General features: G+C 33.6%; 1 protein-coding gene across 1 annotated transcript in view; it reads left to right on the top strand.

Annotated features, from left to right (window-relative positions):
- LOC114336783 (microfibril-associated glycoprotein 4-like) overlaps positions 1 to 24061 on the top strand; it is a 29992-nt gene extending 5931 nt beyond the window's left edge. The window contains exons 2-6 of the mRNA XM_028287159.2: positions 3466 to 3601; positions 6564 to 6779; positions 10282 to 10503; positions 19637 to 19867; positions 23805 to 24061. Of these exons, the coding sequence (XP_028142960.1) occupies positions 3466 to 3601; positions 6564 to 6779; positions 10282 to 10503; positions 19637 to 19867; positions 23805 to 23974 (975 nt within the window). The 3' untranslated portion in view covers positions 23975 to 24061. The remainder of the gene's footprint in view (positions 1 to 3465; positions 3602 to 6563; positions 6780 to 10281; positions 10504 to 19636; positions 19868 to 23804) is intronic.
- Positions 24062 to 26236: the final 2175 nt, after the last annotated feature.

The following is a 26236-nucleotide window of genomic DNA, read 5'->3' as shown; positions in this document are numbered from 1 at the left end:
TGCTGATCGATTTTTATTTTTGCTTGCTGCTCTAAGATTTGATGACAAAAATAGTAGAGGGATACGCAAGGAAACTGATAAGCTTGCTGCTATTCGAGTTACACTGGATCGTTTTGTGGAGAACTGCAACAATAACTACTGTTTAGGAGAAGAAGTAACAATTGACGAAATGTTAATACCTTTCAGAGGTAGATGCAGTTTTAACCAATATATCCCGTCCAAGCCTGCAAAGTATGGGTTAAAAGAATTTGTATTGTGTGATGCCCAGACATTTTATGTTACAAATTTAGAGGTGTATTGTGGTAATCAGCCACAAGGACCTTTCAACAAATCAAATAAACCTGCTGATATTGTACATCGTTTACTTCAAGACTGGAAAGGGAAAAACCGGAACTTGACATGTGATAATTGGTACACAAGTTACTCATTGGCCAATGATCTTTCGAAAGATAAAGTAACAATGGTTGGCACACTAAAGAAAAATAAACGGGAGCTGCCGTTGGAGTTCCTACCACATAAAGAAAGATAAGTTGGATCGTCCCTTTTCGGATTTCAAAAAGATGTAGGTAACTATGCGTCATATGTCCCGGCAAAAAATAAAGCTGTGCCTTTGATATCAACCATGCATAATGATTCTGCAGTAGATCCGGAGAAAAAAAAGCCAAATATAATTTTAGATTATGATTCTCACAAAGGAGGTGTCGACACAGTAAATAAAATATGCGGTACATACTCGGTATCAAGGAGAACGCAAAGGTGGCCGACGGTTATATTTTTTCAGCTCCTAAACATCGCAGGAATTAACAGCCAAATCCTGTATAATGCTGCAAATATGAACAATCCTCAAAAATATAGAAGGATATTTTTAAAGGAATTATCTTTATCTTTGTTTAGACCACACCTTTCAGAACGAGCTGAAATACAGAGTTGGCCCTTATATTTAAAACTATTCCTGAAGAAATATAAAGCTACTGTAGTGGAACAAGAAGAAGAAGGACCACCAGCAAAAATACGAGGAAGGTGCTATTGCTGCGGAAGGCGTAAAAATAGAGTGACAACCATTTCGTGTCAGACATGCAGGAGAATGATTTGCAAAGAACATTCCACCATTATTTGTCCTGAATGTATTAACTCAAATAACCAGGAAGAAGACGAAAGTGAATAAAAACTCGTATGTGTTTATTTTTCTACCTAGTTAAAAATTTTAAAATTTTCGCATATTTTTTTAGGTTGGTGTTTCAATATGTAATAAATTACTGTTTTCGTTTTTTCTCACTGGTTTACCATTTTGAATTATTTTTTAGTTTTATTTTTTATTATATAATAACTAATTATTGATTAAACACAAGTTGTGCAATTTAATATAGTTCTAATTATTAAAGAAATTTTGTTTCTGTAGCTATTTGTAACTGGTGTATAGAGTACACCGAGCCCGTATTTGAGATTCATGGTTGGGCGCCCGTAGTTAAAGGTTAAAATAAATCAATACTTTTTGAGTTATTAAAGATCAAAGTTTTGTCTATTTAAGAGCATATGCGTGAAGTTACGGATGATAAAATAAACATGTTAGTTAATTGTATGTTAGTAAAATATTATTTTTATATTATTTCGATATTTAATAGAATTTTTTGTCAGTATAAACTGAATATGTCCAGAAACTGGGGGTGTCTAATAATGGGTACATTTGATATATTCGAATGCAATTTTGCTAAATTTATAATATCGAAATAATATAAAAATACTATTTTAGTAACATACAATTAATTAATATGTTCTTTTTATCATCCGTAACTTCACGCATGTGCTCTTAAACAGACAAATCTTTGATCTTTAATAACTCAAAAAGTATTGATTTATTTTAATAACATGATATAACAAATTTTACTTATAATTTGCCCCTCTATCGATTTGTGAAGTTATTTTCACTAAAATCGTTTTCACCCCCGAGAAGGGGTGGTGTCCACCCCCAGGGTGAAAGTGCAAGTTGGCACCAAATCATTTATATTTCCTGAGGTATGTTCTAACTAGTCACCAACTTTCATGCAAATCGATGGAGGTTTAACAAAATAGGAGGTGAAAACCTTTAAAGACTACACCAACTTTCCCCTTTCATCCCTTATTGCTACTTCCTGTATCCACTGAGGTGTCAGCCTGAAAGGAGTTATAATTATCAATATACAATAGACACATTCCACATGCCAAACTCCATTTTAATTATTATTATTACTCATACTAATATTCCTCATTTTCACTATAATAATGAGGGTTTTCTAGCTCTTTCTTTACAAGAGTATTCTTCTTCTTATGGTTCCATCTTCTATGGAAGATTGCATATGAACATGACAGTTCTTATTTTACTTACAGCAGCTCTAAGTAGCTCTTTTGAATAAACCATCCCCTTACATTTCGTAACCAGGAGGTTCGTCTTCTTCCTGTATCTTTTACCTTTTATTTTGCCTTCTATAATGAAACGCAGCAGACTATAACGAGGACTTCTTTATATGACCAAAGTATTCAAACCTTCACCTCTTATTTGTCTGTGTAATTTCTATCCTCTTAATAAACCTACCAAGAACTTCAATATTGTTAATCTTGTCCATCCATGATATTCAGAGCATTCTTCGTTACCACCAACGCTCAAAAGCTTCCAATTTTTTAATCTCGGAGTGCTTTAATGGCCAGGTCTCACATGCTTAGAGCAAAGTTATAAAAACCTGTAAAAACATCTTTTTCTACGTCGTTCTAGATGTCTCTGTCTTTTGAATTGTTATTGAATATATTTGTAGTACCTAGTCTTTGGTTTACTGTAGTACTATAGAGGTGTTGTTTCAATGTGTCGTTATAATCACCAAACTTGACCGTTAGAAGATAAAGCTTTCTCTTATTAACTACGTCTTCATTTCTTATTGAATTTCTTTTTGTGCCGACTATCATCATCATCACTGTCTCGACAACCGTTTTTGGTTCTTGGCCTCTTCCAGGATTCTTCGTCATTCTGATCTCTTTTGTACTCTTTTCTCCAATTTCTTATTTTTAAACTTATTGCATCATATATTATTTGTTCTATGCATCTCAGCATGTTCCTTTTGGTATTTTCTAACTGGCACTTTTTTTATTATTTGGCTTTTTTTCCAAATTCTATTTTCTTTTAATGGTTACACAAGAGTTTTTCTTTTAAAGGTGGCTATTAATCTTTTTTCAATTTTAGAATCAGTGTTCGGTAGAAGTGTCCAGTTTTTTTAAACTATAATATGTGATTGCCAGTTAATTCAGAGGTTTGGGCTTGCTTCGTGGAAGATCAAACCTTGTTATGCATTATGGCCCGCTGTCTGTCAAAATATGTTCTATAAGCTCATCATAACTTTTCATTCCCATAAACCAATTTTCATAAATAAATATAGTGTAAATATTTTCGGATATATAGCGAATGTAAGGTCGCCGATATAATTCATTATGTTTGTCTAGTTATCGGCTGCTGTTCCTGTCGATATAAAATTCACAAAACTAATGGACGTTAAGTTGGAAAGTCCGAGTAGAACCAGCTCTTTCAGTAATGATATAGGAACATTTCTTTATCCTCAAACTGAAAACATCGGGTCAGGTAAAGTTTTTGTTTACTTTTTAATAAACATATACTTACATTTTTTTTATAATGCCAATAAAGTCAATTTTTATATTACGACAAATGATACCTACTATCATTCTAGGCCTGGATCCCGCGTTCAAAAAAAAAAGTTTATTATTAGCAAGCTGAAAATTTGATAATAGCTTAACGGTGTCTAGTAAAACAAACTTTGATGTACGGGAACATTGGGACAGGGGAAATTTTAATTGTGGAACAGGTTACAAGTTTCGAACGTCAGGCAACGAAAACGTGCCATGTATTTTGTCGGACAGAACTTCCAATTGATTTGTTACTCTTTCATTATACTCTCATGCAAAAATCAGACTGCTATTTATCACCAACATAATTCCTGTCATTTGACATGTTTTATGTGTCGGACTTATTAAAATTGGCAACAGTTTTTTTGTTGGACAAATATTTTTTCATATATAGTATGGTATAACTAGATCCAAACCCAGACATCCAAAGTGAAAGTTATCCTCCAACAAAAAGTTATCCTCCAACTCGCGGTGTGCAAGTACTTGGAAAGGGAAACGAGAAACGACCGTGCGCGAGTCGCGGAGAAATATTGCAACTATCTTAAATAATTCATATTGTCAATTGAAATTGTCAAATTGACGTATATTTCATACCTTCTGTCATTGACTTAGAAAAATTATATATTGCTCCACAATATTGATATGATATGCAATTATTATATAAAGGTAAATTTAATTAATTGTATTTTGCTTGGAATACTGCATTTTAATAACGGATTTTATTTACTACATACAATTGTTTACGTTTGCTAAACATAACCTGCATCTTATTTTTTTCTTCTTATTATTTTTTTGGACTATGGTCTTGACAATTATCCAGCAACCAGGACTAATATAATTGGCCAATATAATTAAAAGTGCGAATAAAAGTACAGAGCGTAGAAATAGAGGTCGCTTTGCCGAACTTGCACGGTCCCATAATGCTCAGGAAAAAGTCACACCATTTTGAGCGTCGGGTTTGGGGGGAAGAGGGGGGAGAAATCGGTAAATTCGTACTTTTTTAAGTTTTTCGTCAATATTTCTAAAACTATGCGGTTTAGCATGAACAACCTTCTATACAAAAATTTTCTACATTAAATTTGAAACAAAAAAGGCCCTACGCATAATCCTTCTAAAATGAACGGTTCCAAAGTTACGGAGGTAGTATATTATAATTGGTCCAAAAAAGGCCTAACCCAGACATTAAAAGTAAAAGTTTTCCTTCAACACCAAATTGTTCAATATGGTCCAGATATTGTTCAGTAAAAAGTTACACCATTTTGAGCGTCCGGTTTGGGGGGATGTGGGGGAGAAATCGGTAAATTAGTAGTTTTTTTATATTTTGGTCAATATTTCTAAAAATATGCTTTAGCGTAAACAATGTTCTACACAAAAATGTTCTACATCAAATTTAAAACAAAAAAGGTCCTACACATAATTGTTATAAAATCAACGATTCCAGAGTTACGGAGAGTGAAAAGTGGAGGTTTTCGATACTTTTTATATTTTTTGGGCAATTTATAATATTTTTACTGATTGAAAGATATTTTCTTTAACAGGATTTGCTATTTCAGTGGCCGATGGTATGTTAGTCCTTGAAGAAAGGTCAACCCACCACCCAAAATCATCATAAATTGCCCAAAAAATATTAAAAGTATCGAAAACCTCCACATTTCACCATCCGTAACTCTGGAACCGTTGATTTTATAACAATTATGGATAGAACCATTTTTGTTTTAAATTTTATGTAGAACGTTTTTGTATAGAACATTGTTTACACTTAAAAATAGTTTTAGAAATATTGACGAAAAACGTAAAGAAACTACTCATTTACTGAGTTCTCCCCCATCTCCCCCCCAAACCGGACGCTCAAAATGGTGTAACTTTTTACTGAACAGTATGTGGACCATATAGAATAATTTGGTGTTGGAGGAAAACTTTTACTTTGGATGTCTGGGTTAGGCCTTTTTTTGGAACAATTATACTATACTACCTCCGTAACTTTTGAACCGTTCATTTCAGGAAGATTGTGTATAGGGCCTTTTTTATTTCAAATTTAATGTAGAACATTTTTGTATAAAAGGTTGTTCATGCTAAACCTCATAGTTTTAGAAATATTTACGAAAAACCTAAAAAACTACGAATTTACCGACTTCTGCCCCCTCTCCCCCCCAAACCCGACGCTCAAATAGGTGTGACTTTTTTCTGAACATTATATGGAATATATAGAACAATTTGGTGTTGGAGGATAATTTTCACTTTGGATGTCTGGGTTATGTCATTTTTTGAATCAATTCTATCATACTAATAATATAAATATAAAATTTGTTATTAAATAAACTTCAAAACAACCTGATAGTTTTCACAATCCTAAACTTGTCAGGATGAAACGTTCCATAATTATTAAAATCACGTTCTACAATTTAAACTTCCCTGTTTCAGTGTTCCCATACATCAAAGTTTGTCCGATTAGACACCGTTAAGCTATTAACAAATTTTCAGCTTGCTATTAATAAATTTTTTGGTACGCGGGATTCCGGCCTTTTCAGAAAACCATAAAAATTGTTTTATAAATTATTTAAACCATTTATGATTTTTCGTTAGTACCTATAATAAGACCGTATAGGCAAAAAAATATTTTTAAACTACCTAAAAAGTAAAAAGTAAATTCCATAAGTAAAAACATCGTTCCACGAATGAAAAAAAAATATCGTTCCAAAAATAGTTGTTTTAGTTACGATTTGTTTAAAGTTAAATTTTTGATTTTTTAATCACACCGAAACTTTAATTTTCGAGACGGCTGCAGAAAAATAATTATTCTGAATTTTTTAATCAGTATTATATCCTAAAATTCTACGTTAGTTTTCAAAGAAGCAGTAAAATGTACATAATTACATATTTGTAATGAAAAATTATTTTAGAAACCAAAGAAGACTATTTTCAAGTTCCCATAAAGTTGTCATTTGGAATAGATAAGCAAAATGGCATTCAAGATTACGAAAAACCTATTTCAAGTGTGTTTGACCAATGTAAATATTTAGTAGGTAGAAGTCAATTACCGATCTGTCGTTTAAATCCAGTTGCGAAAAATTTAGAAAATAATTATCCAAGGAGTTGCAGAGAAATCTTAGAAGCTGGTAAGAAATTTTTTTCATTGAAAATTCTTTTTATTTCCTAAATACATTATAGCTGTTTTGGTATACGAATATTTAATTATTATTTTGGGCTGTGGTGTCCAATAAAGGCCGTAGGTTACGTACAGAGTCATGCTGTAGGAAAATTGATCGTCTTCTTTACACTTAATACACTTTGAGGTACAAAAAATATCTTACAACCGAAAATAGTTTAAAAAGATACACAAGGAAAAAGTTTTCCTGTAGTTGGCTGTATACCATGTAATACAAAAAACAGTAAAATCCTTTATAAAAAGTATATATTTAAAATCCCTAAAAAGGGCTACATCACAATCACATAACTAGTTTTCGACTGGTTTACCAGTCATCATCTGTGCTTACCTAAAATGAATATAACCTGGTAAAATAATGCAAAGGTTTTAAAATTTTGACTACGGTTAAGAAAAGTTGTAGTTTATAATTACGTGAAGTTTACATGCTAACCACCAAGATATAATATAACAAGAATATGAGGGGCAAAGCCCTGTATAAGTAATCCATCAAGATAGGTTGAAAATGCTAATTTAAGCGTGGATGTTTGAAATATTTTTATATTTTTATATATACTGTTGTGATCTTACTTTTGAAATCTAATGATGTTCTCAGATGTAATTTATCTTAATTAATTAATCAATAATTATCTCATTAATCAATCAGATCAAATACCAATATAGTGTCAATCTCAGGGCTAAATTATAATATCAATTACTTACTTTCGTGGCTTCAAAGTATTTCTCAGTGGATTCCTAATCGGGATAGATAAAAGAGAGTCAAATAATACACACATACGGATTTCAATTAGAAATTATAAAAATCGTTTATTTTATCTAAATGGCAATAACTGCTTAATATTTCTTATATCTCATCTTTCTATCTTTATTTAATACAACAGTTACAAAAATGGGAATCTTATTTCTTTTTGTCTCCAAATTTATTTTATTTATAATGAACTATTCTGATTTATCAGTAACAAATTGATTTAGGTTTGATGAAATTTCTTTAATAGTGATTGTGTGGCTCAATTTTCAATGTGGTATTTAATACACAAACCATACATTCATGTCATAACAAAATAGACTGACCTTTACTGATGATTTGACAATGTCTTCACACAAAACACGTTTCCTATTGGCTTGGGTTGCGATCCAACGACTCGTCCAAGTCCTCCAGTAATGCCTCGGCAACTTTGAAAACTACGCCTCGTACAGCCCTCGTTCCTGCCTTCTCCTGATGCCGTGTTCTACCTTTTTCAAACACTTCAACAAAAACCGGGATACTCTAGACTCAAGGAGTTATATACTATCTCGACTCGGTCTATCACTCGCTCCACGATATCTTACTTTTTATTTTTTTAAAGACAAAACTAACCAACCCGGCGTTTCACTTTTTTGTACATTCTTCTCGAAAACTGGCCTTCGCCTCTCGATCGCCCAAAACATTCTGACTCTCATTCCTCATTCATTCTCCTCCTTCCAAATACTCCTTCAAGCATTCCAAAATCACCCAATCCCAAGCAACTTTCAATTATCCGTATTCACCAACACACTTTCCTTTTTCTAAATATCTTATTGGATTTCAAGAAAAAATAATATTCCCCATTTCGATTTTACTTTCCACATTAACCCTCTTTACAAATTTAATAACCTATTATCTTATTTGCTAGAATATGAATTATCGGTGGTTATTCACACCTTTCCACGAACACTTTCTTTTTAAACCTCACTCTAATTGTTTACTTGAGTCGTATTGTTCCTGGGGTTCGTAAACACTTCTCCGAAACACTTTCTTAAAAACTACCTATACATAATTTGTTTTATACAGGGTGTTCCAAATTTACATGCCCGCGGTCGAGAAAAACTAAAACCTTTATTTTTATTTGAATTTTAAATACAACTATAGACTTTTATTTCTTATGTCAAATAGGAATATAGCAATACATATATTTATGAATACATTTTTAACTACAACATCTCTAGTTTGCTGAATTTTAAATGATAATTTTCATAATGGAGTGTGTTGTTACATCATTTCTAATTTTAACAAGCCGTGCATCATAGCTTTTAAATATGATAGGTTAATTTTTCAATTTCCTGTGGAACTGTCATTTCTGTCTTGTCATCGTTCGGAGGTTTCTATCCATTTTATTGTTACTTGATGCCACACTTCCACCATGTGAACAAGCCAAATCACAGCTCAGGTGTTACCTGGGGCATATTAGTAAAAATATTTCAAACATCCACGCTTAAATTAGCATTTTCAACCTATGTTTCCTTGATGGCTTACTTATACAGGGCTTTGACCCTCATATTTTTGTTATATTATATCTTGGTGGTAAGAATGTAAACTTCAAGTGAGTATAACCTACAACTTTTCTTAACCATAGCCAACATTTCAAAATCTTTGCATTATTTTACCAGGTTATATTCATTTTAGGTAAGCACTGATGATGACTGGTAAACCAGTCGAAAACTAATTATGTGATGCAGCCCTTTTTAGGGTTTTTAAATATATACCTTTTATAAAGGATTTTACTGTTTTTAGGTTAAAAGTGACCACCGACTAAGCCAGTTGTCTCCAATATACGCCGTAGGCCATCGATTTACTTTTATTTAATTTTTAGCATTAAACGTAGTACAATAATAGTATATCGACGGTTGCAAGGTAAAAGGTTATAAACCACAAATCAACTTTTTTCAGGAAGTAGAAAAAACGTTCCATTTAACTAATTTGATGAGGAATTAGCCTAATAATTTTGTTCATCAATCTATAGATTAATTATTGATCTGTTTATAGGTATTCGGGGTATTTTCTGTTCGTTAGATTATAATTCTGAATGATGCCCTCTTTTCATTGCGGGACCGTCTCCTATCGGAGGTTGGCTACCATCACAGCAATTTTAACTTTGTTGGCTGCAGCTCTGAACAATTGTATTGAACTGCACCCGTACCACTCCCTTAAATTTCGCAACAAGGAAATCCTCCTACGTCCCACATTTCTCTTTCCCGAGATTTTTCCTTGGATCAGCCTTGGCAGGGAGCACTTTTGCCCTCTCATTATGTGGCAAGATATCTCAACTTTTGTTGTTTGTATTGTTTTTATGACTCCGCATTCCTTCCCTATCTTCAGCAAAAAATCTTTTTTTGTTACTCTATCTGTCCATGGTATTTTCCACATTTTCCGGTAGCACCGCATCTCGAATACCTCAAAGTTTTTGATGTTTATATTTTTCAGTGTCCAAGCTTCCATGCCGTACAACAGTATGGAGATCACATAGCACCTTAAAATTTTCGATCTCAATTTCAAAATTATGTCCCTGCAGCATGGGAACTTTTTCATTGAATGATGCCTAAGTCAATTTTATTCTTCTCTTTATTTTTTTGGTGTGATTTTCTTTACTTAGTTTGGTGATTTGGATGTAGTATATTTATAGCAATTCATCGGTATATTAATAAATAGTAATATTTAGGAAACAATAAGTCAGGTGTATACGTAATCAAACCTAGAACAAGTAACAAGCCGTTTGCAGTTTTGTGCGATATGGAAACTAAAGGAGGTGGCTGGACTCATATCCAGAAAAGATTTGACGGATCTCAAGATTTCTATCTACCTTGGAGAGATTACAAGTTCGGCTTTGGTGATCTTAATGTTGAATTTTGGATAGGACTTGAAAATATTTATCACATGACAGGTAATGTTTCTTGTTTATAGATCCATAACAAACTCTATTAAGGCTTAATATAGGATTATGTACTAGTAACTAATACTCATAATATGTTGTCTAGTATATATGGATATCTAATAACTATTATTTTCTAGCTAATTTTTCATATTTACACACCATCATGTAACTACTATACCATCCAATATAGCAACAGTACGACTAGATCAGAAGTTCTCAAACCCATTCAAAACTGAGAGAAGTGTTTGACAGCTGTGCGTGTCACCTGACTTATTCAACATTTATGGTGAACATGTCATGAGCATGGCTTTAGAACGATGGGCCAGTGAAGTAACAGTAGCTGGAAGGAAAATCTCCAATTTAAGATTTGCTGATGACACTACACTTATAGCAGCAAATGAGCAAGAAATGTTTGATCTCCTGCAAAGAGTTGAGTATGAAAGCATTAAAGTTGTACTAAAAATCAATAAAGCTAAGACAAAAATAATGGTAGTTGACAGATTCGACACTATTCAATAGAATTCAGCTGCATAACATGTTACTGGAATATCAGATAGTAAACACTTTTGTCTATCTCGGGTCTAGTATAACTAGCGATGGTAACTGTGAAGCAGAAGTTTAGAGACCTATTTTGGAAGGACAGTTTGGAAGACTTAGAGAAGATTGGAAAGACAGACCTATCTCCCAAAATAGCAAGGTGAGACTGGTGAATGCCCTTGTATTCTCAATATTTCCATACGGGATAGAGACTTGGACTTTTCGCGTACGCGAGCGCCAAAAAATTGATGCCTTTGAGATGTGGTGCTGGAGAAGAATGCTACTCACACCTTGGACAGTTCATAGGACAAACGTCTCCATTCTAAACCAACTCGAGATTAAAAACAGGCTGTCACAATATGTCTGCAACGAATCTAGCAATTCTTCGGTCACGTGGATCGCAGAGGTGACGATAGTTTGAAGAGACTAATTGTTTTTGGACACGTTCCGGGGAGAAGATCAAGAGGACGATCACCAACTAGATGATCCGACCAAATTAAAAATTCAGCTGGAAACTCATTCTGCGAAGCTCTTAGAGCAGCTGAAAATAGAGACCAATGGAAAATAATTGTTAGGACTATTGAAAGAAATCACGATCCTCAGTAATGGGGAAAGACAAGAGAGAGATGTAACTACTTCATACTAACATAAAAATAATTTTTGGAAACTTATGTACGTTTACGTTAATTTGGACAATAAAAAATAGGATCAAAATTCTCTACTAAGTCTCTCTTTACATTCACAAATTCTAATTTTTTCCTAAACTACGTTTTGTAGTGCATATCCGTTTCGTATCTTGCGAACATCATGGAAATCTGTGTACTATGCAAAATATGTCATACTAAAAAATATTAGCGGTAGTTGTGTTGAACCACGTACGTAGATTTTTCAGCCAATGGTTGTTATAAGATATCTTCAGGATTCAACAATGAAGCCACATGTCGAAAGCCTCAATTTCTTTGCAGGTAGCGTCTGTGTGGGTCCACAACTCAACTCCGTATAACAGTATAGCGAAGACATAACATGACAGTAACCTTAGTTTTGTGAGCATTCTTAAATCATGATATTTGCACAGTTTGGTCATTTTTTAAAATGGAGATCTTGCCTTCTCTGTCCTTCATTTGATTTCTAGGGAATAGTCCTAATTTTCATTCACGTTCGTTATATTGAACTACTAATATATTAAAATCACAATCAACATGCACAAGAAATAAACAAACCAAGACACTTCAACGTTACGAGAAACACCCTCGAATCATGATTTACGGTCTATAAGCTTTGTAAATCATTTTTTGGGATCTAGGGTAAAACTCCTAAATATTGGCACTGAGTCATTTGTTGGCACCTTAGTTGAATTTTTTCAGTTTTTGTAAAAATATAGCGTTATTTAGAGAAATTATTATATTTGGCAACATTTTTGGTAATACAAAACATCACGTATTTATAGTATGAGTTCAGTTTGATCTGTGAAATAGGTCTGTGATTGTCTGTCTCCATCAACAAGGCAAGAAATTTGTCTCAATCCTTAACAGAGTAGGAATTTTAAAAATCGATTTAGTTTCATTTTTAGATTGAAAACGTTGTTTTCGATGGTAGTAGTTATTATATAAAAGTGTATAATTCATGCTCTAAGATAAAAAAACGTTATAACATAAAAATATTGTGAAAAAAAGGGGTGCCAATATTTGGAATGCAGTATGATAATTTTTTCAAATATTGGCTCATGCATGCCAATTTTACGTTAATAGTATATTATTTTAGCTAATTTTTGGCACCGATAATAATTAACAAAATTTCTTTAATTTAAGAGAAAATACGATAAAATTGGATCTAAATGCTTCTAATAAAAACAAGAAAATAAGATCAGGAGTTCATAAACGAAAGGTGAGATGAAAAATAAAGTTGATTAAACTTACGACTTTTGTTAGGTAAACATGTATGGTCCCAGTCAATAACCAATAAATTTCAGATATTTAACAATAGAAAAAATATGTATTAAACATACGCTAAAAAAGTATATCTATTAGTCTTAATTTGAAGTTAGAATTTGTCAAAAAAACACTTTCCGTAAAAATTATGAGAGTGCCAACATTTAGAAGAACTTCGGATGTTTTTCCTAAATGTTCAGTATGGTACAAAAATGTAATTATTTTATTGAAATGAAACTTTTTAACCCGCCGTACCCAAAATTGAGAACACAATATTCACTAGGTATATGCCATTTTAATCACGTATACCTTTTTTTTTAAAAAATAGAGAAATCAAATAAACTTGTAACTATCAATTGCTTAAACGAAGTAGGCTTACTAAAACTAAATTTTTATTAGAATATAAAAATTGTCATCAAGTCATTCTGATAACAGTGTCTATTTTTTTAGATACAAAAAATATATATAATGAAGAACTGCTGCAGAAAGCTCTTGAGGAAGTTAGACAAGGTGTATCTAAGAAAAGAGTTGCTGTGAAATATTCAATTCCTAGAGCTACAATTTAATATAGATTAGGGAATAAGTTCACGAAACTTAAAAAAGGCAGGAATACGTTTCTGTCAGAAAATGAGGAACTAAAACTGGTCAATTGGATTATTGAAAATGATCAAAAAGGGTTTCCGAGACGCAAAATTGATTTACAAATGGCTGTCAAATCATTTTTAGACGTAGAACATAGATCAAATCTGTTTAAAAACAACGTGCCTGGCGAACGTCGGTACAAATTATTTATTTAACGCCATCCGGGGTTGTTAAAAAGAACACCAGAAGGAGTAACAAATGCGTTATCCGCTGTTTACGAAAACGATAGGAGAAGTTGGTACAAACATATTGAAACCTATCCAAAAAAGAAACAACTTTTTTCTATAGTTGAGTATCCTAAACGTATTTATGTGGCTCCAAAAGGCAAAAAAATGTGTATAAAATCAGATAAATCAAATATAATAAATTTTTTTGATGCCGACTTAATAGACGAAATTAATTCTGATACAAGTGGATGTTTATCTCTCAACTGTAAATATTTTCACATCTTAAAAAAGTTTATAAGGAAATTAAGGTGTCATCGTCCTTAACTTATTTCAGAAATATTGAAGCAATGGTGATTTCAAAAATGATGACATTGAAAATATATATGTCTGTTATTATCGACAAAAGTCAAAATATAGATTTAAGTAACTTAAACTTTAACATTGATATAATATTTTTAGAGGACGAAAGATTACATGAAATTAACCAACCAGAAACCACCAAATAAATATGTACCAATGCAGTTAACTTTAATAGTACTGTAAAACATATTTGTACTAACTTCTTCTGACTACAAAACCAACGCCGAAACAAAATAAAAAGAAAAAGACGAAAAATAAAAGAAACAGAAAATAGACAGAAAAGACTATTGAAAGTTGCAAAAAGGAAGGAAAAATAACGCAAAATCACAAATAAAAAATAAAACCTTAGTAAAAAACGGTATAATGAAAACAAAAAAATAATAACAAAAACCTAAAACATCAACAATGAAAGAAAAACATGTTAGAAATTTAAATCAGGCATTAGGCGATGACGACTTTTTTACAGACATCCCAAAAAAGAATATTGTTTAGTATGATAGACTATGTTTTATATGTACTGAACAAATTTACGAATGTTTACCACATAAAATGTTTAGAGAAACAGAGTTTGTTTAAACAAGAATAATTGTACCTATGTATTTAGTTTGAGTATTTTTGTATTTTTTCTGATTTCACTATATTGACTTTGTTACCTTTTTTTGTTAATTTTTATTATTCTTAACCGTACACACAAGAAAAATGAATTCCATAAATGGGTGCCAAAAACTAGACAAGTGCCAACAAATGAGGTGCCAACATTTAGACCCATGCTAACAAATGAGATGCCAGCATTTAGACCCATGCCAACAAATGGGGTGCTCATCATTGGGTTTAGGGTGCCAACAATTAGAAAATTAGTTTTTTTGACTTTACTTCAATATTAACAAAGCTTATAGTTGATATGTAAGTAAATTAATTAATTTTTTCAAAACCTGATACCTATATTGTGCGTATCTCACTCCCAGACACAATTAGATAAAAATATTTTTAGAGTTTTTGCAAACGAATTTGTACTGGCAGATTCTTAAAGGTGCCAACTAATGGGTAGTTTACCCTATACAATGTAAATTGCGCAATCCAATTTGCAGTCCACATTGAAATCATGATTTGTGACTGCTGCTCGTAATATTTAAGTGTCTAGGTTTTTTTGTTTTTAGTGCATCTTGATTGTGATTTTACCGAAGTTTATTTATGCTGACGTACTTGATACTAATTAACTTTAACCCGCCGTTACACGCGTCTTCTATTGTGACGTGGTTGCACGCGTATGAGCGTCGCCCTCACCTACATCAATTCGACTTATTTCGAGGAAGAATGAATGTCAACATGTATAACTGTATAATGGATTGTACTCACATATTTGTTCCCAAGCGTCGACTACTAGCTAAATTGGATCACTTTGGTATCCGCGGAAAGTTAAACCTTTGGATTCAGAATTTCCTATCTGATAGGTATTTCCGAGTTCGTGTTGGGGAAGCATATTCATCAGATAAACCTGTCAAGAGCGGAGTTCCACAAGGATCGGTACTTGGACCACTTCTCTTCTGTGTCTATACAAGCGATCTTCCACTCATTATATCTAGTAAGGTTTCCATTTACGCTGATGATACCAAGTTGTACGTTAATCCTATTGTTAACCAACATGTTCTTCAACATGATCTCGATACAATATTGAAGTGGTCCTTGGAATGGTTACTTCCTCTAAACATTGAGAAATGCGTTGTACTACACATTGGCAAGAACAACCCGTCACTACCGTACTTTATAAATGGACATCCCTTAAGCTCGGTAACCTCCCACAACGACCTCAGAGTGATAATTAACAGTGACTTAAATTGGTCGGAGCATATTGTGTCGGTGTGTAAACGTGCAAACTCGAAACTATTTCTGATACGTAGGTGTTTTACACGTATTTCTTTAAATTCCATGTGCAGACTTTATTCAATATACGTCAGACCTACTCTTGAGTTTGCGGGACCGGTTTGGAATCCAGATCTCGCTCGTGACAAGGTATTAATCGAAAATGTGCAGCGTAAAGCTACAAGACTCGCATTCGGCCGCGTAAGACCTTGTTATGAAGATAGACTCACCATGGCTCATCTAACGACTTTCGAGCGTCGACGTCTTCGAGGTGATCTAATTTTGTGCTTCCGAATTCTGAAATACAACTTTGGAAACCTGAATACCATGTTTACCATAAACCGAGATGATAGATTAAGAGGCCACCAATACAAATTAAAGAAGGAGCAGGCAATAGCACGGTCCAGAGTAAACTTCTTGCCTAACAGGATATTTAATATTTGGAATAATTTAGATCGAGACACCATATCAGCAACTACAGTGAATACGTTTAAAAACAGACTGGATACGACAATATTTCATACATAAAAATTGCACGATGTTAAATTTTCTATGGATATTTTACTAATATCTCTTATTTTATGTAACTGTCAGTAGTTATTTTACATTGTTATTTTTCTTTGTTTTTGGGCATAATAGGAGCTTGCTCCTCTACCCTTACTTGTTATGTAATAATAATAATAATAATAATAATAATAATAAATATTAAACTCCACTGACTCAGGTTTTAGCATTAAAAGCAATAATACTGTAGTAGCGAAGCTCAATCATCTGTTGTATATGGATGATTTGAAAGTAATGGCTTCCACTCGAGAACACCTAGAAGAGATGCTAAAAACTGTAGAAACATTCTCTAATGATATTAGTATGCAGCTCGGTCTAGACAAGTGCCGTGTTTTGAATATAGTCAGAGGAAAGGTGCAGCCCGGTGGATTCGATATGCAAAATGGCCAGAACATCCAGGCCATGGGCGATAACGATATGTACAAATATCTTGGAGTAAAGCAGGCGCGGAAAATTGACCATAAGCAAATGAAAACTGAGATAACTACTGAGTTTATAAGAAGGGTAAAACAGCTACTTCGTTCACAGCTTAACAGTAAAAATTTGTTTAAGGCACTGAACACCTACGCTTGTTCCGCGCTTAGCTATTCATTTGGTATTGTTAAGTGGACAAAAACGGATATAGAAAATCTTCAGCGAAAAGTGCGAACACACCTCACAAAGGCACAAAAACACCACCCTAAAAGTGCAGTAGAACGAACGACATTACCCCGGTATTTAGGAGGAAGAGGACTTATGGATATAGGTGAGCAATTAGATAAACAGATTGCTAATTTAAGAACTTATTTTCAGATGCAGGCTGAGACATCTACTCTACACCGCGCAATTTGCGCAGTAGATGACACAACACCGGTCAAATTGAGGGAACCAGAAATGCGCATAAACCACCTTACTAAGGACGAAAAACTGCGCACCTGGATGGGTAAACCTCTGCACGGGCGACATCCCAATGAAGTTAGCCAAGACTATGTCGACAATATAGCGTCGAACTATTGGTTGACATCAGGAAAGATGTTCCCTGAAACGGAGGGTTCATTACTGGCCATTCAGGATCAGGTTATACCAACCAGAAATTACCTGAAATATATCGTCAAAGACCCTCAGGTTCAAAACGACAGATGCCGATATGGATGTCAAGCCCAAGAAACCATCCAACATATTACAGGGGGCTGCCAGGCATTTGCTGCAACTGAATACAAGGAACGGCATGACGCAGTGGGAAAAATCCTTCATCAAGAGATAGCTAACAAGCTGGGACTTCTCCAAACGGACCATCTCCCATATTATCAATACGTTCCTGAGAGTATGCTTGAGGATGGCAACTACAAGCTATACTGGGACCGCAGTGTGCTCACAGACCAAACAGTGGCACATAATAGACCAGATCTCGTACTAGTTAATAAATTAACAAGACAAACAACACTAATTGATGTGGCGATACCTAACAACAATAATTTACGTAGTAAATTTACTGAAAAGATCGCCAAGTATAGAGATCTGGAAATTCAAATACGGAGACAATGGAGAATGCAAAGTACGCAGACGATACCTATTGTTATGTCTACTACTGGAGTCATTCCGAAGACCCTCCTCGAAAGCATAAAAAAGCTGGGTCTCAATGAACATATTTATAAGACCATGCAGAAAGCTGTACTACTTGCGACGGCCAGAATTGTAAGAAAATTTTTGGGAGATACACCTGCATTCCAAGTCACCTAGGGCTCGATAACACGGAAAGAGTCCCACCAGAGCTCAATCCTTTTGATACCATAGGTATCTGGGATGAGTCAATTTTCCCCTCAGAGGGAGTGTGAGCCGTATGGCTAAATCTGGATAATAATAATATTACAGAAAGTCTCGTAAACCAATTTTTTTTATTAATTTAACAAAACAAAAGTAAAAATAATATAGATCAAAAGCAAGTTTTCTTCATTTTCAATTTCAGCAAGCCACTGAAGTAATTGACGTTATTTACGCGAATTATATATACACACTGTTCTTAGGCGTCAACTCCCTTCGGTAGGGATCTTAGGAGGAGTATCACCAAGCCGCAAGCCCTTATCCCTTGCCGTACCGCTCCTCCATAGGCCGATCAGACGCCAGTTTATTCCAGACCAAGTCGTAGACTCTATTGAGAGTTTTATACTACGGCGTTGGCCTTTTACTAATTTCATGACCATGCTGAGGCTCGAACCAGCGATCGCAAATCCACTAAACTTGTCGATCGACTGCGCCTCAGCTAACTGTACCGTCAAGACCGACGGATTCATACGCGAATCATTACGCGAATGCATTTTAATAAAAATACAAATTAAAATTAACAACTGTTCTGAATCTATTTCTTTGTGGCATTTATGTAATTAACTATTAACGTTGATTGATAAATACGGATATACCAGTATATTTATCAGTCAACGCTATTAATATTTTGTATTTTGATAACGACGTCCGAGGTGGAATCCGAAACGTCAATAAAATCAATTTTTCAAGTTAAATTGTGGATTATTTCCCAATTAGAATAGGTAAATTTAAAAAATGTTCTTAACCAGTGGCGCACCTAGAATTTTCCCCTGGGGGGAGGGGGTTGGCTTGGGTACCGAAAGTTTTTTGTATTATTTGCGAAAGACAAGTTACATTTTCCTACTTTCTTTTATATATATTTATATATGTTCTGGGAGGGATTTTAATCCCACTCGGTGCGCCACTGTTCATAACCTAACCTAAACAATAATATTTTAATTAAACCTACCCAAATATTAAACAAAAACCTAAAAGTTTCTTTGAGATAACAGAAACGTGATTTCACCGTGATTGCACGCGCAGTGAGGAATTCTCTCACTTGAAGAGGGATGTCACTTCTTTCAAGTATCACAAAGCACACTGACCGACTGAAATATTCTATAACTTTTTCATACAATCTCATGAACGATGCTAAAAGGCTTAAAGGCTTTCCTGGGTGTTCAAGGTTATCGTATTAGTTAAGACGATTTCATTGGTTATAAACAAATATGGTGAGGTATTCACTCATAGCGCGTGTAGTGGCGGGTTAAAGACAACATTTATTATATACAACTATTTTTGTAGCATTCGATAGAAACGAACTTCTTGTAGAGGTAACAGAGACGAACAAAAATATTAGTTATGCAAAATACTCATCATTCTCAATCGGTTCTGAAATGGACGGCTATCCACTAAAAGAACTTACAGGATACTCAGGAAATGCTGGGGATGGTCTAGCCAATCACATTGGTTTAAAGTTTACAACAGTTGATGTGGATCAAGATAAATCCTCTGGGAATTGTGCTCAAATTTTTGGTAAATGCGTTTTTTTTGTTACTAAATGCTGTTTAATAGTTATTTATGATATAAGTTCTAACATTAAAACACTGAAAACGTTTGTTTTCTATACTTCCACAAAATTTATTACAACTATGTGACTACAGCGGTTTCGGCAGAGTGACTTTCTCAAGTGATATAGTTTACAATGTGTTTGCCTTTTTAAGTATTTAACTGAAGAGTTTGAGGAGTGGGGAGCTGTTTGTCTCGAGTTGGTCATTCAGAATTATATCTGTATCTTTCAGTTTATTAATTTTATAGATTCTAAAAAAGATAGCTTAAGGCCTTTATTTTGAATATGCAGAATTTGAAACTGTTCATTGAAAGAATGATTATGATCTAGAAGGTGAAGTGCGTATGTAGAAGTGTCTGTCTTTCTATTGTTGAAAGCTCTTTTGTGTTCTGCTATCCACTTGTCAAAAGTTCTGCCAGTTTGACCGATGTACGTTTTCGGACAGTCACCACAAGTCAGTTTGTACACACCACTCTGTAGTTGCTTTCTCATTTGGCTTTTGTTGTTCTTAATATATTTGCTTAAGTTGTTGTTAGTTCTGCAAGCTGGTGTTATTCCTTTCTTTTTTATGTATCTGGCTATTTCTGTTGTTATCTTGCCAGTATATGTGAGAGAGCAGAAGGTACTGGGTTCTTTCTGTGGTGGTGGATACACTAAATTTAGCGCTTTCTTATGGAGCTTTTGGTTTAAAATTTTGTTAACTGTTTGTTCGTTATAGCCGTTGTTTACTGCTATTTGTTTAATGATGTTTAGTTCTATCTCGAATTTATTTTTTGTCATGAGAATTTCTGTCAGTCTATGTATCATTCTATGGTAGGCTGCTAATTTGTGTTGTGTAGGATGGGATGATGAATTGTGTAGCAGCCTATCACAGCATGATACATAGACTGACAGAAATTCCCATGACAAAAAATAACTTCGAGATAGAACTAAACATCATTGAACAAATAGCAGTAAACAACGGCTATAACGAACAAACAGTTAACTAAATTTTAAACCGAAAACTCCATAAGAAAGCGATGAAATTAGTGTATCCACCACCACAGACAGAACGCAGTACTTTATGCTCTCTCACATATACTGGCAAGATAACAACAAAAATAGCCAGATACATAAAAAAGAAAGGAATAACACCAGCTTTCAGAGCTAACAACAACTTAAGCAAATATATTAAGAAGAAGAATAAAAGCCGAAAGAGAAAGCAACTACAGAGTGGTGTGTACAAACTAACTTGTGGTGACTGTCCGAAAACGTACATCGGTCAAACTGGCAGAACTTTCGACAAACGGATAGCAGAACACATAAGGGCTTTTAACAATAGAAAAACAGACACTTCTACATACGCACTTCACATTCTAGATCATAATCATTCTTTCAATGAATAGCTTCAAATTCTGCATATTCAAAATAAAAGCCTTAAGCGTTCTTTTTTAGGATCTATGAAAATTAATAAACTGAAAAATACAGATATAATTCTGAATGACCCACTCGAGACAAACAGCTCCCCACTCCTCAACCTCTTCAGTTACAAGACTTAAAAAGGCAAACACATTGTAAACTATATTACTTGAGAAAGGCACTCTGCCGAAACAGCTGTAGTCACATAGTTGTAATAAATTTTGTGAAAATCTAGAAAACAAACGTTTTCAGTTTTTTATTGTTAGATAAAATGAACTTCCATCAAGTAACGGTCGAATCCATCAATTATTATGATATAAGTGTTAAAAGTACAATTTTAAGGCACGCATGAATGAGCGAAGCGAATTCTGCAATTGACATGAGTGCCTTAAAAATGTACTTTTTAACACGTATACCATAAAATATTTTTTCTACAAACGTTTTATATATCAACAATTATAATTTATTTATTCTCAAATACAGGACAATATCTACAAAAACTTTTACTTCAACTTGACTGACATTCCATTTTTATATTTTTTTTGACATTACATCAAAACTGCCTATACTGTCAAGTAAATCATAACAAGTATAGAATAACATGTTACTTTTATTTTTGTATATTCTAACAAATTTTAATAGTTTTTTTCTACAAACGTGCTAAAAAATGCAATAATACAGTATAAATTAAATTTTAAAAACCTTTTAAACCACCTTCTTCAAATTGCGCAAGTTGTACTATTAATATTAATGTTAATAAATGAAATATAAATATTTTGACGTTTTACAATCTGACAATTCACTTTTAACTGCAGTGCCTTAAAATTTTTAAAGCACTAGTGCTTTAAAGTAGCATTTTTAAAGCTCCTATGGAGTGCTAAAAATTTCATTTTTAACACGGCGGTAGAAAAAAACTGTTTATATAATTTAAAGTAAAACTATCCAATATTTAAATATTTTACAAATCTCAGTAGGCCTTGAAAACCTCGGCCTAAAATACAATAATTATATATTACAAAGTTTGTATCAAGTGGGTGGATTTTTGTCCAATAATGACCCTTGTCCACTAAATTGACTTACTATTTTCTTCCGTTCATCCCTGTTTCTTATTCTTTCTTCCCCGCCATCAATTCTCCCTTTTCTGAGATCTTCCTGAACGATATCAAACCATGTTTGTCTGAGTCTTCCTTTCCTTCTTTTCATGACAGATTATAACATGGGGAAACCTTGTACCCTGTAAATGTACCTTTACCATTTATTGTCTCTTAATATAGGGGAGTTCGTTAAGGGGGGTCCGAAGAAAATCTATCCTAAAAACTCGAAATTCTCAGATTAAGACAAGGTAAGTTAAGTAACAAACAAACAGTGTAGGTATATGTATTTAAAAAATCTGACGATTTGAGCGGGGCGTAACGAAATGGGTTAGTTACAAAGTTTCACAAAAAAGCGAATATCTCGCGAAATGAGCGTCACGCGAATGAGCGAAATGATACCAGATACGACCTCCGAAGGAGAGGGATGCGGGTTAATTTAAAATTTTGCATCAGACATCAAATCGAAAAACAGCAAAATACATGTAAAAAAAATCCATCGAATGGCACCAAACATGATCCCCCACAGATGTGGGGTGGGGGGTTAAGTACTTTAAAATCTTAAATAGGAGCCCTAATTTTTATTGCAGATTTGGATTCTTTACGTAAAAATAAGCAACTTTTTTTCGAGACATTTTTTCGAATTATGGATAGATGGCGCTATAATCGGAAAAAACTTTTGTTGGAAATCGAAAATTAAATTAAAAAATGGAAAGTCTTCCACTTTATGGAAAATTAAACTTAACTTTTTTTGGCTTTAGAAACCTACTCTTCATAACCCAATAGGTCCCCAATAGAACGCTCAAGTAACTGCAAATTTAGCAGACTTTCCTCCCCTACTATAATACCTTATAACAAGACCGGAGCAACATCTCTGTAGTTCTAACATGCCAATTTATTCTCCTTTCTGCATATGAGACATACTAAAACTTGGGTCCAATCTTAGGGAATATTTTCCTCTTCCCCTATCCTTTGGATCAGTCTATATATATGTTTTGTGGTTCTTCCCTCCATTCTTTATTATTTCCGCAGCTATTTCGTTTTCTTGTGGTCGTTTGTTATTTTTGAGACCTTTAATTATACGTTTAGTCTCTCCTTCACTAGGCATTTCCATTATTAAGCCATTATACTTTGTAAGAAAACTTTCATTCTCATCTACACTTTGCCCAGTCAGTAGTTCACTAAAATGTATCTCCTATATGTATTACCCATCACTAATTCTTTTGCACTCGTGAGATTGTTCCATCTTGTTTTTTTCATGTATAAATTGTATCTCTGGTATTCGCTTTAAGTTTCTTAACTTCTTGATAAAACAACCGTATTTATTTTTTTGAATTCTTTTTTCAATTGCAGTATTACTTAGCATAGTCTATAGGAGAAAATTAATAAAAATTAATATTTTTTTATATCGTAGAGGGTGCTTGGTGGTATAATAACTGCCATAGCAGCAATCTTAATGGAAAATTTATGACAGTAGTACTTCCTGAAGCATATAAAGCACATGGTCTTAACTGGCATCCTCTAAAAGGAGACCATGTAAATTTGGCTGGTTCCAGAATGATGATTAGGCCAATCGGAGAATAAATAATTACTAATTAAAGAATATATGTACATCACCAAACGTGTGCCTCTGTGGAATATTATTTTAATATAACTATTATGCATTTTAAATTTTGTATTTTATTTTACCCAGAAAACTTTTGTGATCTTGAAACCAAAAGGATTTTCTTATATCTTTATAAAAATTTTTTATAAAATTAGGTATATATTATACATTACCAAAACGATGTAATGGAGCCCAAGAGATGGTAAAATTTCTTAAATGTGATTTACCTTTTTTGTAAAAAACTTTCGATTAATACCGCAAAAAAATCATATCAAATTACATGACTATACGTTTGCGTTCATGTTGAGCAAAAAATATAAAACTGCTAGACAAACAAAAATTATTTGAATAAAGTGTGCTGTACAGGTGAATTTATTTTATCAAAAGGATATTAATTTCTTATTAATATTGTAAAAGAAAATTATAAAAGGATATTTTTAATTCAATTTAAAAATAATTTTCATTACGAGAACAATTTACATTCGTACTTCTTAGGTTGTACTGTGTATTCTTAGTTGTTCTCTGTTCTTAATTGTAGATTATTTACGATTATGATTGTACTCATCTGCTGTTGATATCATTCCATCGTCCATATTTCATTAGATATGTCCTGTATCTCTTTGGTCATCTTCTTCTTCTTTAAGTTCCATCTGCTATCGAAGGTTGGAAATCATCATGGCTATGCGGACCTTGCTGACTGATATTTTAAATAGTTTTGCACAACTGCATTCGAACCATTCCCTTAAGTTCTTAAGCCAGGATATTCTTCGTCCTTCCACATTTCGCTTTCATCGGATTTTGCCTTGCATAATAAATTGTAATATTGAGTATTTTGGCCCTCTTCTCACATGTCCTAAGTAGGTACTCAAGTTTTCGTCTTTTAATAAGTAAGATTATTTCTGCTTCATTTCCTATCCTTTTAGTTACTTCCACGTGTGACATTATTTGAATCCATGATGTTCGTGGGATTCTTCTGTATCATCAAAATTCAAAGGCAACCAACTAATTCAGATAGACTTGTCCACGCTTTCAAGCCATAAAGAAGAGTAGAGAACACGTAACACCGAAACAACCTTAGGCGTAATTCTAACTTTATATCCCGACAACAAACAAGCTTTTTACGTTTAATGAGTGATGCACGTGCTATTTCAATACGTGTGTCTTAATTTCTTAGGTTTGGCCTATATTTGATGTTATCCATGTTCCTAAGTATTTGTAGTTATCCACACAATCAATTACAATATCTGCAATAGTCAATTGGATGTTTGCATGTGCTGATTTAGTAATGATCATGCATTCAGTTTTCTTTAAATTCATTTTCAGCCCGTACTCACGACAGCATTCATTAGCCCTTTAAATGCCGATGACGCCTAAAGACGTTATACCGATACTTCTGTCAGATGTAAATGATCAGGCGTCATGTGCAAATATGCACAACAATCGTTTAGAGGCTAGTGTTTGTTTCACTTTGAGTAAAACGAGGGGTTTTTCCTTTGAATGCGTGAGTAAGAGTATTTTTATGGAGTCAGTTTAAATTTAGATTATGGATGAAGCAATTCTTGGGCCATATCGACCAAAACACTACAATGTATGTAAATGCAGCGAAAAATCGAGTTAGCAAGTTAGCACCCAGGTCGGAGTAGACAAATTTCGTCAGCAATGAAAAGGTTAAGGCGTTGCAATACATTCTGTAAATCATTGTTATTATCCGTCAATATTATTGTATAACTGTAAATTCAAAATATAAAATCACCAGGAGAGGGGAATATCAAACGGACTCCTAAAGTACGGAGGACAAGATCTATAAACTAAACAACTATTAAAACTAATACAAAAAATAATAGAACAAAACAGAATACCACAAGAATGGAGATCAAGCATATTAATACCTCTCTTCTAAAAAGGAGACAAATCGGACCCGAATAATTACAGAGGAATTACCTTATTAAACACAACATTAAAATTAACAACCAAAGTGATAACAAACAAATTGAATGAAATTATATTATTAGTAGAAGAACAACAAGGTTTTAGGTCGGGAAGGTCATGCACTGACGCTATATTTGTAATGAGGCAAGCTCAAGAGGATTCGTTGGAATAAAACAAGCCGGCATATTTATGTTTCGTGGACCTTAAGAAAGCATTTGACAGGGTCAAATTAAAGGACGCTATCCATTTGTTATACTCGTGAGGGGTACCTCTAGGAATCATTAAAACGATCGAAAACATCTACCAGAACA

The sequence above is a fragment of the Diabrotica virgifera genome, chromosome 7, assembly GCF_917563875.1.
Source record: "Diabrotica virgifera virgifera chromosome 7, PGI_DIABVI_V3a".
Lineage (NCBI taxonomy): Eukaryota > Metazoa > Arthropoda > Insecta > Coleoptera > Chrysomelidae > Diabrotica > Diabrotica virgifera.
The sequence above is the reverse complement of the archived record's forward strand: the minus strand, read 5'-3'. Positions and strand labels throughout refer to the sequence as shown.